We start from the raw sequence: 13932 nt of genomic DNA on the forward strand, positions 1-13932 counted from the left end.
CGGCGGGGCTGGGGCTGTGACACGGGTGGGCACAGGTCACCTCTAACTGCTGCAGCCAGAGGGGCACGGGGAGGGCGGTGGGTGCACAGAGCACTTGGAAGGGAAAAGCCCTGCACCATCCCCACCAGCAAACTGCAGCACACGGGGCACCGGCAGGGGTGACACCAGCTCTGCACACCCCAGACCTCAGCAAGGGCCTGGAGCAGCAGCCAACCCCTGTGCCAGGGATTCGGTGGCTTTTCCAAAGGCTTCAGTCATTTCCCTGGCGTGGAGATCTCATTCCCTGACCATCTCGGGTAACTGTGCTCGCAGCAGAGCCCAGAGCCTCCCTGCCACCTTGGATGGTGCTCAAGGTAAGATGAAACCAGCCTGGTATTTATAGTCCTTATCGTGTGTCAGAGGCAAACGTGTCTGGTGGCTGCAGGGGACAAACATCCCTGGTGGCTGCAGGGGACACGAGCACACAGCTGGTGCCTGGGTGGGTGTCTCACCTTGACCCAGAGGAGGGTTATCCTTGGCATTTGTCAGGGCACTGCCAGGGCAAAGCTCTGCTGGCCTGTGGGCTCCTGTGGGGACACAAGGACTGTCCCCAGGGAGCCCAGAGGGGAACGAGCAGACCTTACCCATCCTGCCCTCCCGTGCTGCCGTGTGCTCCCCCACATGTGGCTCCACCACAACCATGTTCCCAAACCACTTCTCCAAAGCTGAGGAGAGACACGTCCCCCGCGTGGCTCCATCTGGAGCCCAGAAGACCAGAGCAAGAGCAATAAACCTCCAGTTTCGGGACACCAGCCGATTCCCAGCTGGGGAAGGGGGGTGGTTTGTCACGAAAAAGAAGCCTCCTTTATGTTCCTTTCCTATTTTTAGCCCAATTTCCTAAGGAAATGAGATGTCTGCAATCAAGTCCCTGTCCCTCCTCAATACCATTTTGAACACGGTCTCTGATTTCAGCCAAATCCGGGAGGGAGAAGCTGTAGGAAAAAAAAAACAACACCCTTTTCCTGCAAGTGTTGTGACAAAACCTGGTCACATCTCACTGGAAATCAACCCTCGAAGTTGGGAAGGCAGGAAGCAGCTGGCAGGGCCCTGCTGGAGGGACCCAGAGTAACGAGGCTGCTGCTCCCAGGGGCGGCTCCGACCCCTCCTGTGCAGGTTCCCAGGAACAGGAGCTGCCCCTGGAGCTGCCCCTGGAGCTGCCCCTGGAGCTGCCCCTGGAGCTGCTGAGGTGCTGGAGCCCGGGCAGCCCCACCCCACACATCAACACCTGCCTCAGCTCTGATGCCCTCGACAGGGCAGGGGTCTGCAGCTGCTTCTAGCTGCACCTCAGCACATCAGGAAGCTCCACCCGTGCTCAGCTGTTCTGCCCAGAGGCCCCAGCACCAGCTCAGAGAATGGGGCTGCCTTGTCTTTTTCTTCCAGTGTTGAGGAAAAAGATTTAAAAAAATAAAATAAAATCACAGCCCTGCAATGATGTCAAGTGATGAGACCCCAGGCTGGACTTTGGGCCTCTCTCAAGAGGCCTTTTAAACTGGACTTAGTGAGAGAGTGTCCTCCAGGACAGGTCCTTTGCCCACCCAGGTCCCCTCTTGTGTTGTGTTTGATCAGCCACGGTGCAGCTGACCATTCCAAAGACATCAAAAGCCCAGCAAGGTCTCACGGAAGGGGACTGAGGGCAGGGAAGGCTCAGCCTCTTCCTACACAGAAGTAACCATACAGGAGATCCATGTGGATGTTCTCAGCATGGAGAAAGCATCTGTCAGCTCTTAAGCAAAGTCCCTGGAGCTCAGGGACCAGAGCTCTAGGGAGCAGCCCCTGTCCCTGCCCCTCGCTGAGCTCCTGCTCTAGACCTCTAAGGGCTCCTGCTGGAGAACCCAGCAGCACACCCAGACACTTCCCACACATCCAACCTGCTCTGTGACACATGAGTGTTCCTGGAACACAGCACTGCCCTTGCAGCAGGGCCCACTGAGGTGGCATTTCCATCCAGATCTATCCCATCTCCTGTACTTCTTTAGCCTTCAGGACAGCAGGCAGCACTCAGCAGAGTCCACCTGAAACACTTTTTGGTGGTAAATGTCTAAAACCAGCCAAGTGCAGAGTGATGACACCTTAGCTAGCCCAAGGCAGAGCTGAGGAGGAGACACATCCCTGGCCAGCTTGCATCCAGCTTCCTCCTCTCCCTCCAAGACACTGTGGTGTTTCACTGATCTCCAGAACAGGGGCAGGACTAGACTGACCCAGACCAGAACTGGTGTAAATTCGTTTCTTTTTCACCCTGCATTGAAGTCAGCAAAGCAGGGTGCTGCAATGCAGGGTGTGGTGCTCACCTCCAGCCCTGGGCAGCACCAGACAGCCCCGTTCTGCTGCAGACCCTCCTGCTGAGGTGAGGAGCCAAAAACACCCCTTGGAGGGAAAACAGCTCTGCACCCTTCAAAGCCTTCGCTCATGAGCAGCTGGATGGGACCACTGTGACCTTCCAACTCAACTCCAGCCACTTCAGAGACACCACAGAAACAAGAATCCTTGTTTTCTTCAGGAAAAGGTTGGGTTGGGCCCCACAGCCGGGGGTTTATATCCCTGACTGCACATCTGGGGACTGCTTGGAGGAACTCCCACTCACCTGAGGCACAGATCTCCTTGGCATGGTGGGGAAGCCACACGTGTCTTCCCACACGTGGTCCCAGGTTTGCTGAGGACCTTTCAGCTGGATGACAATGGAAACATGACTTTTATCATCTGCGATCGCTGAATAAGCCACCTCCAGCATCACAAGGCACCTGTGGTGGAGCCAGATGGAAGGAGGTGGAGTAGATATTGCTTTCTGTTGAAATATTTGTGGTCAGGCTATTCCATACTTGCAGTTTTTGAAAGATGTGGAGCCTGTGCTGGGAAAGGGGCCAAAGGCACCCATGAATCATGTCCCTGCAAACAGGAATCCAGCAGAAATAAAACCTTGGCCTAAAGCAGACGAGGAACCAAAACACCCCAGGCTGTAGCCTGAGATCATGGTAGTCCCAGACCTTGGTCCAAACCAAGTCCCTGCTGGATGGTTGGCTATTTTGAGAGCTCCCAAAAACCCCCTGAGCTTTTCTGCCTCTGAGAGAAGGAAGTGCTGTGTTTGGTTTTATTTGGAAAGGGAAGGCAAAATAAAAGCCAGTTCCTTCTCTTCCCCTGAGATGCTGGGAAGGTGTGGGATGCTCAAAGATCTGCACAGAAACCAGCTCAATTCCAAGCCACCTTCAAAGCCTGCACCCTGTTTTATAAAATGACCAAGGTCTGGCCCAGCTTTGGTCCCACAATGTTCAGCTCATCTCCAAGGGCTCAGGGCCCGTGTTTCCAGCTCACACCTCTCACTAGTGACTCACAGATGTTGTTCCTGCAGGGACGGGGCTGCCAGCTCGACTGGTGAGTGTTAGGGCTGCTGGGGGCCATGGGGAGTGCCATCCAAGAACAGACCTGGAGCCAGGCAGCCCTGTCAATAAACATGTTTGTGGTTGCTATAGCAAAGCCAGCAGGCAGCTCCGGGCTCAGGGCCCTCTCCCCGCACACTTGCTCTGCTCCTGCCAAGAGCAAACCCTGCTGCTGGCTCTGCTGGGCACAGGGACACGGCGGGAGCAGGGACATGGATCCCAGTCGCCTCTTCCACGTCCTATAAATAGGGAGAGAGAAACCAGCTGAAAGGCCCCAGCTCCCAGCCCGGCTCCCTGCCCAGCCGCTCCCCGCGGGCTGCCAGGGCTGCATTCCCTTTCTCTCCTTAATTAAGGGGTTCTTTTTTTGGAAGAAGAAAACCTCCAGTGCAAGAGGGCTCAAACCAAGGCAGGTTCCTGGTGTTTCACTCTGGCTGCTGCAGATTTCTAACCACCAACGTGCACCTCGAGGTGCGGCCGAAGCGCGGCCTGAGCCTGCTGGGAAAATAAACCTGGCACCAGGGAAGAGTTCAAAGATGCCTTCTCAAAGCTGGCAGGGAAGCAAAAACACACCGAGGGGCACACGAACAGCACTTCCCTTGCACCCCAGCAGCCCCAGCAACTCGTCCAATGAACTTTTCAAGCTGCCTGGCCCCTTCTCAGGGCAAACGCTGCAGCTCCGGGAGCAGCAAAGCTCGGGAACCTGATGCTGACCCCAAATTCAGACCCAGCTGCTGAATCCCTTTGCTGGCCCTGGGGTCCCAAGGAGAGAGTTTCCTGCAGTTCTGGTGTCCTGCAGAAGCTGCCTGTGCAGGAGAAGGGACGGGGTCTGTCACACCTCACTGGGCTGCACAAACAACAGCTCCTCACCACGGGAAGCCCTCATGCTGGGAGGGATGGCTTTGCTCGGGAAGCTTATTTTTGAGCACTGAGCAACTTGCCAAGGGAAGGAAGAGGAACCCCACCACGGAGGTAATTTAAAACTTGTCCAGACAGAGCTCTGGCTGCACACCACAGAAAGCTGTCCTGTGGGTTGACAGGCTCGGGCTGTTTCCCCTTCAATCCCGATGATCACGTTGTTGTCAGGACACAAAACCCCAACCCAAGCACCTGGAAGCAGCCGTGGCCACCACATCCCACTGGAGGGTTTGGGAGAGCAGCTTGAGCCTTTCAGTGATTGCAGCCTCGCTCCAAATCCAGCTCTTGAAAGCCTCTGGATCTGAGGGGGAGGAAAAAGCCCACCCTGCAGCCACAAAGGAACAGAGGTGCTGTGGTCCGTGGCTCTCCAAAGGGCACAGGGGAGGTCAGGGCTGGGTTGACATGGGCTCCTGTGCACACCAGGAGGGCTTGGGAAAACACCTCCCCTCGCTGGCACAGAGGGGGGTCCTCAGGGTCCCTCCAGGATCCAAAGAGCAGCACAAGCCTGGCTGCTGCCCCAGGGGGCTCAGAGGTGGGGGACAAGCAGGCAGCTGTGCCCTGGAGGAGCTGGCAGGAGCCAGCCCTGCTCCTCACCTCAGCTCTGAAGACCCTGGGCAAAGCATCTCAAATTCCCCCCTGATCAGAGCAGCAAGATGTTTTGTCCTAACAGATACATTTCCACTACGAATCACTGCTTAGAAGAAAAAAAGGAAAGGAAAAAAACCAAGCCTGCTGTGTTGAGAAACCTCTGCTCTGACCCTGTGTGTGGCAAACCAGCCCCAGCAGCCAGGGAGGATCACGAGCAGCCACCCCCGCGGGAAGCCAAACGGGGACTTGTGATTTCACTCTGGAGAAGAACTGGGGATTTCTGCTTCCACTTGAATGGCAAAACACTTTAAATTCCCCTGAAGAAAATGTAAAAAATACCCCCCTTTTGCCTCAGTCTGAATGCAGGAACTGCAGGGACACCAGTCACTGAGCACAGCAACAGCAGCTTCAATCAACCAGTTCTACACAGGTTCTGCCCTCCAGGCTCAGGCCTCACCTCTGGGGCTGGAGCCCATGGCCCTTTTCTCCCACCACCAGGAGCTCCAGGTTTTTTGCTCCAGGTTTTTTTGGGACACAGCAGAGCCTGAGTTCCTGCAGCACACAGAGCAGGCAGGCAGGGGCAGACCCAGCTGGCACCAAACAGCCTGACAGTGACCAGTGGATCCCAGGTTCTTCAAAACCCCTGACCAATAAACACCATCAAGGCAGAAATAACAGCTTAGAAAAATATTTCATGTTGTCTTTTTTTTTTTTTCTTTTTGGAAAGGAATCACATCTAGGTTTCCATTCCCACCAACCGCACAAAGTCCAGAACCTTCCAGCAACAAGGCAGGTTTATTTCCACAATTGCCTGAGGCACAAACTGCTCAACACCTGCTCAGCCCATCAGGACAGACAGGGGGAGATGTCTATGGTGTTTATCCGCAGGACGGTCTGTGGGTGGATGATGACTGAAAAAGAGAGGGGAAAGGCAACGGGATCAGCTAAGAGCACAGAACTGCTGTTTACCTTTTGGGAGGCTCCTGCTGGTTTGGCCCCAGCAGCCCCAGGCAGCCCCAGAGAGCTGGCTCTGGGCAGGGGCTGGGCTGGCAGATGCTGCCACCTGGACAGGACCTGGGCAGGACCTGGCACACCAGCCTGAGCAGGAGGTCTGGGCAGGGCTCCCCTGGGACTGGCTCAACCTGGCCAAGGCTTTTGTGTCTATTCCATTTAAATGTCTGTTCCATAATTTCTCTCCCTCTCTCAGTCATACCTGAGAAGGGGCCATGGTAATCCAGAAGCCTGCCACAGGATACTGCTGCATCTTGCTAATACCTGGGATTACATATTGAATATTTAAGGCCTTGGAATAAGAACAAGAGGGCTTTTCTGCCCAGGGTACCTTTAGTCAGGGAGGTGTTTTGCAAGGCTCTCTAACCACGGGAATACGAAGGCACCGGGAAAGGTGCAGGGAAGGGTGTGCTGTGCCATGAGGAGCCCTGGGGACATGGGGAAGGAGCTTCCCTGCCCAGCCACTGCCCTGGCTTCTGGTGCCTCCCCCTCCCGGATCCAGCACCAAGTGAAGCTCTGTCCCCTTTTCATCTTACTCTTCCTCCTTTCATAATTGTGCCTCTTCCAAAAGCGCACGTTGATTTTCGGCCACGACTCTGTCTTCTCAATCACAGTGGCCTCCACACGGACCAGATCTTTCCTGAAAGGCAAGAGTTGGAGAATATCACTTTTTCATTATTTACATTCTCCCCCACCAGCCAGCAGGTTTCTGGGGAAAGGTGACACAGAGGCAACACATCCTGCCTTCCAGAGCCCAGACCCACAGGATCTACAGTCTCCAGGGAAGGAGGGAGATCTGCTGGGCTGTTGGCTCCTGGGTGCAAACATGGGGGCCTGAAGTTGCTGCACGTGGATCAGCCAAGTGATGGGACAGTTCACAAGGCAGCACCTCTGTCATGTGAGGGATGAGATCAGGAACAGCTGAGGAAGGAGCAGGAAGACAAACCTGCAGGAACTTGTAGGACCACAGTGAGATAAATTTCCCTGTCACATTGACATGATCTTACATGTCCTGCTGTGCTTGTGGCACAGGTTAAACCCACCCCTGGTCCTTCTCCTGGGCTACACTGGCCAACACAGAGGTCCTTCCTCCTTCTACAGTGTCACTGACAGCTGGACACCTGAGCAAGTCCTGGCAATGTCTCAGTGAAAAGGGCTTTGGCCACTGTTTCTAGCAGGAATCCCAGGCAATCGGCTGCTGGAGCAACTCACTGCTCCTCCCATGTGCCTCTCCTGCTCTGCCCTGCTGGCTGACCCCAAACTGGAACAGAGGACAGGGACCTGGGGAGGATTTCACACACTGCTTCTCACACCAGAGCTGGGGGAGCTCAGGTTGAGTGACCAGACCACTGAAATAATCTGATTTTGTCTAGGTCTCATTTCTACACCTGGAAACTCTCAGCAAGTGAACACCCTGCCTCCCCAGGGATGGAGAGGAAGAGAAGAATATGGCCTGAACTTCCTTTGCAGGTGAGTAAGATCCCAGAGCAATTCATCCCTCCACATCACCTTCCCAACAGGCAAACACCCCTCCTGCCCTCCCCACCAAAGCTAGAAAAAGGGGGCTGGGATCTCGAGCTGCTCCCAGAGGGAGGCCAGAGCTGGGCACAGGGGGTGGGAAGCAGGCGCTGCAGGAGCAGCACCTGCCTGCACAGCAGCTCCTCTCTGGGCAGAGGAGTCTCTCCAGACAAGAGCCAGACTTCAGAAAGTGTGCCTTTCATCAGCAGCCCCAAGGGAGGAGGAGGAGGAGACACTCTCCATGAGCCCCCCTGCAGAAGCCATTAAAAGCTCATCACACACTGGCTTCGCTTCGGAAGACATTGAAAGAACATTCTCCTGACAAATGGCCCTGTCTGCACTGAAGGGGGGCAGAGGGGGAAGCCCATCCAGCCTGACTGCTCCAGCGAGGTCACCGGGAGGCCAAGGGCTCTGAGACATTCACCATCTCTCAACATTTACCCTCCAGGGTGTAATAAATATATATCTACATCTCAAAGACCGAACCCTTAAGGGAGGAGGGAGGGCAGCCCGAGCAGCAAACTGATCTGTCTGCACTCAGTGAGTAGCCCAGAAGAAAACAGACATTTCAAGAGACCACTGGGTGAGACTGACCCCCCAGCTGCAGGCTGTTCTCCCCAGTGGCAGGACCCCCCAGCACCCCTGAGCACTCATCCAGCTCTGGCAGGCCAGGGAGGAGCCCAGCACTGAGGGGCTGCCTGTGCCTCCCCCCTGCCTTGGGAGCTGGGGCTAATTCCTGCCTGGGGAAGGCAGGGGGAAAGCTAAACTCTCCCTGACTTCTCCCAGGCTTGGACTCTAAAGGCATGCAAGAACCTCAGTGCTGAGGATCACATGGGAGAACTGGAGAGCAGCCAGGCCAGCTGAAGCCACTCGCTCAGCCACATCTCCTGCTCCTGGGGTTTGCACAGCACAGCCAGGCTGGCAGGGACAGCCCCCATCACTGCCCTGCCCTGGCTGTCCCAGGCAGGATCCAGCCAAAGGGACAAACATGGACACAGATCTGTAGATAAGTGTCCCCCCTACATTGCCCTTAGATGTTGACGTGCTCCCCAGCAAAGCTTTAAGGGTGCTGTTGAGAATCCAAGTGGGCTTCACTCTGCACCTCAAAGCTCAAGGCTAGTAGGTCCTGGAGGATCCTTCCCTGTTGGACAAAGCACCAGGACCTGCTGGGTGAAAGGCTGAAGCACAGCAGAAACCAACTTGGGGTGAAGTGCCCATGAACAGAGAAGTTCTCAGCAAAACAGAGCCCAAGGAGAATAAATAAATAAATAAATGGTTATCAAATGTTTTAGGCATGACTGGAATGTCCATAAAAATGAAAAGGGGGTCACACATTTCCCAGAGCCTGACAGGGACAGCCAGGCCTGCTGCTTCTAGCAGCAAAATGCTTCAGGACAAAGCACACCTACCAGATTCTTGCAGGAGGCAGGAAAAATTCCCACTGAAATCTCACAGCCCTCAGCTGGGCTGAGAGCTCTTGGCACCAGAGAAAGATCCAGGCTCCTACCCCAAAGGATCTTAACTCCTGGAAGCAACAATTCCAGCTGACAAGCTCAATCCCTGCAGCAGGCAAAGGAATGCCAGCCTGGCTGTCTGGGAGCAGAACAGGTCCAAGGCCCTTTGGCATTCCCACTGAAGCCAGTGCAAAAAGGGGCAGGGAGCAGGAGAGGGAACAGGACCGACCTAGAGGAAAACATTCCCACTGGCTGTACTTTGTCTAGCAAGAAGCTCAGTGTTCTCCCAGAGTCACCATTCCTCTCCCTCAGGTCTGGAGCAGCTGAGGGTACTCCATGGATGGCCTGGAGAGCAAACCTGCCCAGGTTATGCTCAGGGCTGAGCACAGCCTCAGACCTGCACCACTTACCATCCAGCTGAACAAAGCACCACTGCCTGGTGACTCTGTGCCCCGGAACACACACAGATCCCAGCAGATTCCAGAGCAGAGGCCAGGAAGAAGCTCCCAGAATAGCCTCTGCCACACAGCTGGTTTGTTGCACTGTTGTTTTCTGAGGCTTTAGAGGAGCCTCATCTTGGGAGGTATCTGCCTGCTCCAGCAAATCTCAGGATGGCTGTGTCCAGAAGAGGACAAGCTCCTGCCCACCCCCAGGCCTGCAGGGGGTACAGCTGGGAGGAACAGTCTCCTGCAGACACTGGGCCAAACATTTGCTCATCTGTTGATTTTTAAAACAACAGGCAAACAAAACTGCCTTTGTTGGCATCCAACCTATTGGCTCCCTCCAAAGCCTCTGTGGTTTAGGCACAACTGGGATCTGTGGGACACAACTGCAGTCCCCATAGGTTCTGCTTTCCTCTCCTCAGCCAGGGTACTTGGGAGGTTTCCTTGCAGCTGGGAGGGAGGAGGGCACCTCTCCCCCAGCCCTCCCCTCTGCCTGCTCAGCCTCCTCCTCCTCCCACAGATCCTCCTCTGCCAGAGGCCCTGGAGTTCAAGCAAACACTGCCAGATGTGCAGCCTGGTCTGCTTCAAGCACCTGACAAGTCTCTCCCCTCACTTGGAACACCTGCAGGAGCCACACAGCTGGTTCTCCTCCTGCCTCTGAGCTCCTGGGCCTGGGGCCACCAGCCAAGCCCAGCACACAAACTGGGAGTTGCAAAGAACCACCCCAGGCCCCCTGGTTAAGAGATTCAGATGAAAGATGATGCTCCTGAGCTGCACAACTTGGGCTCTTGCTTGAATGAAGATGACATTTCTAGCCCTAATGATGAGATTCCTTCCTCTTCCTAAAACCTTGCACAAGTGCCATGCCTGGCAATCATTCCAAGACTCCCTAGGAGCTGCTGCTCCAGATCTATTTGCAGAGCTATTAAAAGGACTGGCAGTTCCCTCACACAGGGAACCCGAGGCAGTTGCCACCAGTGCAACTGAAATCCTGTTACCAACTGCACCAACACTTCACAGCTAACTCTTAAGTGCCCACAGCCCCTGGGGCTGCAGAGAGCACCCAGCCATGGAACCCACCTGAAACCAGGTGCCATTCCTAACCTGGCTCTACCAGCCACCAAGAAATACTCCTCAGATGTACAAGTTCCTCCTTCTCTGACCAAGCTGCTTCTCTGAGCCAAAGCTGCTGCTGTTCAAGCTAAGACCTAAACGTGTGGTTCAGCCTCCAACTGGACCACAACCAGGGTTTCCAGACACTCTGAGCACTTCTGACTTGGGTTCCACCACTGAGTGGGATACCTCTCATCCTGAGTAGGAAAAATAGCAGTTTATGACTTCACTTCTGGCTAGTCCCCACACCTGCCTTTTGGAACAGCAAAGGCAGAACCACCAGGTGTCCTGCCAGTTTGTAGAGCAAGTCCCACAGCACTGGGATGGAGATGGTGCCAAGGGGGGAAATGCCCCCTCCTCATTCTGTGACTGCTGGACTGTGTGACTAGGAATAAGGGGAAACTGGGAACCCTATATGAACGGCTGCTGGTTTGAGACAAGGGCAAAAGGAAATGGAGTAAAAAACCCCAGTGAAAATGATTAAGGGACAGGAAAGGATTTCTGGGCTACTCCAAGATGACTATCACTGAAATTAGGGTCAGGGACTAAAGATGTTGAAGAGCAAGATCTACTGCTAGTTTGTGCAAGGCTTATACCATGAGAAATAGCTCCAGCCCAGCAGAGGTGAATATCCCAGACACCTCAGAAATGGCACTGCTGCCCTGCCTGGCACTGGGGGTGGCTGGGGCAGCAGGGGCAGAACACCTTGTTCTACTGGTGACTCTTTCAAAAGCCACAGGGCTGGGAAAAAAAAGTGCTGATAAATCCAGGTTTCTCTTCAGCTTCAGGGACTGCAGGAGCCCTGGATCTGCAGTTAAGTACAGGAATTGCCTTGAAGAGAATTCTTGCATTCATCTTACCCCAGGAGTGGCCTTCCAATGAGGGTGAAGTCTTCAGCCCCAACCAGCAGAACCTGTGGACAATAAATCAGGCATTATCACTGGTCCCTCTCCCAGCAGAAAGGGAAACAGCATCTTCCAGCCTCTACAGTCACCATAAAGGTGTCAAACTGCTTAAAAACAGGCCTTTACCCATTTCAAACCTGACACTGGCACTGGAGAGGGATGGGGGAAATGGGCAAGAGACAGAGTGATTAAACCGAGTCCTCCAGGAGAGCAAATCCTACTGGAACATTCCTTACAAGGATCTTTCACATGGATCAGAACACACTGAACCGTTCTGTTCTGGCTCACCAGCAGTTGTAAAAGACCCAAGAAGCAACACAGGGAAGAGGAACAACAAGCCTTGTGTGGGATCTGAATGAATGGCAGCTCCTAAAACCTGGGATTTTTATGGCAACTGCTGTGTATCCCAGCAGGGAAATGCTTTCCTCATGCTCCTCCCTGGGGCCTCAGGATGGGCAATAAAGAAATGGACACCTTCAGGGGATTCTCCACCCCAGGGACTCACTCTTTTGTTCCAGGACACTGACACCACCTGCCCCTCTAAAGGAGCAGGCAGGACAACCAGGAGAGAAGGCAGCAGATCCTGCAGCTGCGTCTTCTCGAGGCTGTGGAGCAGCTAAAAGCAACATGTCAATGTCATGAGGGGTTCTGGCTTCTGGCTTAGACAGTAAACCCTCCAATTATTTAATCTTCTTCACTTCCATCTAGACCTCTGCATTCCTAGCTGGCTGCTCCACACAAATCCTCTCTGTTGTGCACAGAGCTGCAGGACACAGCTGCAGACAAGCCTAAAAAGTGCCTCAAAACTGGAGCTGGGAGCAAGGGAGGAGTGGGAGCACTGCCTGGCTGTCCCTGACTGCTGGCTTGGCTCTGGCAACCAGCACTAGGGGCCACCAGCATCCCACCTCATAATCTCTCACTTAAGCTTTGGATTAATGAGCCTCTACAAGTTCTTGCTAATTAACCAAGGCAACAGATAAAGATATTGAACTGCATCTTGGCAGCTCTCCCCTCCATGGCCCTCCCTCTCCATCCAGCCATGAGAGGGATCTCAGGAAGCACAGAGCAGTGACAGTCCCTGGGGGCACTGCAAGTGCTGTGGGTGTTGGGGTCTCAGGGTAAGCACAGCCTTTGGCTGCTGTCTCTAGGAACAACAACTGTAATTTTCTTTCTTTTTGGCTGGGGTTAGTCCAACAGGAACCTGTCTCCTCACAGAGTCTGGCATGACTCACTCCCACCCTGCTCAACAGAAATCAGGATATTATCACTAGCAGAGGAGCTGAACTTGGAACAGAAGGAAGGCAAAGCCAATGGTGGGAACGGGGGATCTGATGGGAGGTGTCCAGGGCTGGCTGCTGCCAGCTGGCTGAGGGCCTTGCCTGGGGCAGGCTCTGTGCTCTGCCCCGCACGCACCTTCTCCAGCCGGATCCGGTCTCCACACTCGGCCTCCAGCACGTTGTCCATCATAATCAGGTCTTCACTGGTGATTTTCCACTGCTTGCTGGCAAAGTGGACCACAGCAAAGAGTCTCCCGTAGCGCCCGGCCGCGATCAGCCCGTTCACCCTCTGCACCACATCTGCCAAGGGCAGGGAAAGGATCAGGGACAGGAGCAGGGCAGGGAAGGGAGCAGGGCAGGGAAGGGAGCAGGGCAGGGAAGGGAGCAGGGCAGGGAAGGGAGCAGGGCAGGGAAGGGAGCAGGGCAGGGAAGGGAGCAGGGCAGGGAAGGGAGCAGGGCAGGGAAGGGAGCAGGGCAGGGAAGGGAGCAGGGCAGGGAAGGGAGCAGGGCAGGGAAGGGAGCAGGGCAGGGAAGGGAGCAGGGCAGGGAAGGGAGCAGGGCAGGGAAGGGAGCAGGGCAGGGAAGGGAGCAGGGCAGGGAAGGGAGCAGGGCAGGGAAGGGAGCAGGGCAGGGAAGGGAGCAGGGCAGGGAAGGGAGCAGGGCAGGGAAGGGAGCAGGGCAGGGAAGGGAGCAGGGCAGGGAAGGGAGCAGGGCAGGGAAGGGAGCAGGGCAGGGAAGGGAGCAGGGCAGGGAAGGGAGCAGGGCAGGGAAGGGAGCAGGGCAGGGAAGGGAGCAGGGCAGGGAAGGGAGCAGGGCAGGGAAGGGAGCAGGGCAGGGAAGGGAGCAGGGCAGGGAAGGGAGCAGGGCAGGGAAGGGAGCAGGGCAGGGAAGGGAGCAGGGCAGGGAAAGGAGCAGGGCAGGGAAAGGAGCAGGGCAGGGAAGGGAGCAGGGCAGGGAAGGGAGCAGGGCAGGGAAGGGAGCAGGGCAGGGAAGGGAGCAGGGCAGGGAAGGGAGCAGGGCAGGGAAGGGAGCAGGGCGAGCTGCTGGGGCTGCCCAGACACCCTGCCCTCCCACCCCTCTCCCTCTTACTCTCATCTGCTGGGAACCTTTAAGCAGGATTAAGAGCAATGTTGTCTCCTATGAGGTGGGACCCTCCTGTTTATAAACTCAGTGACCACTTTGTGCCTCAGCTGCTGGCAAACCCATGCAGCTGTAAACCCCTGGTGTGTATATTCTGCAGCTAATCCAAGACTGCTGGATTCTCAGCCTGTTCCTCAGGCATCCCCAAATCCACTCTT

The 13932-nt window shown here is 55.3% G+C and overlaps 2 protein-coding genes across 2 annotated transcripts in view; both read right to left on the minus strand.

Moving 5' to 3' along the window:
- The window catches only part of LOC104392111 (ras-related and estrogen-regulated growth inhibitor-like), a 17818-nt gene extending 12429 nt beyond the window's left edge, over positions 1 to 5389 (minus strand). The window contains exon 1 of the mRNA XM_010001469.1: positions 5371 to 5389. Within this exon, the coding sequence (XP_009999771.1) occupies positions 5371 to 5389 (19 nt within the window). The remainder of the gene's footprint in view (positions 1 to 5370) is intronic.
- Positions 5390 to 5649: 260 nt separating this feature from the next.
- The window catches only part of MRPL21 (mitochondrial ribosomal protein L21), a 12547-nt gene continuing 4264 nt past the window's right edge, over positions 5650 to 13932 (minus strand). Inside the window, 5 exon segments of the mRNA XM_010001470.1 lie at positions 5650 to 5735; positions 5738 to 5824; positions 6461 to 6564; positions 11313 to 11365; positions 12771 to 12934. Coding sequence (XP_009999772.1) covers positions 5650 to 5735; positions 5738 to 5824; positions 6461 to 6564; positions 11313 to 11365; positions 12771 to 12934 — 494 coding nt within the window.

This window comes from Chaetura pelagica, unplaced genomic scaffold (assembly GCF_000747805.2).
Source record: "Chaetura pelagica isolate M959 unplaced genomic scaffold, ChaPel_1.0 scaffold587, whole genome shotgun sequence".
NCBI classification, from domain to species: Eukaryota; Metazoa; Chordata; class Aves; order Apodiformes; family Apodidae; genus Chaetura; species Chaetura pelagica.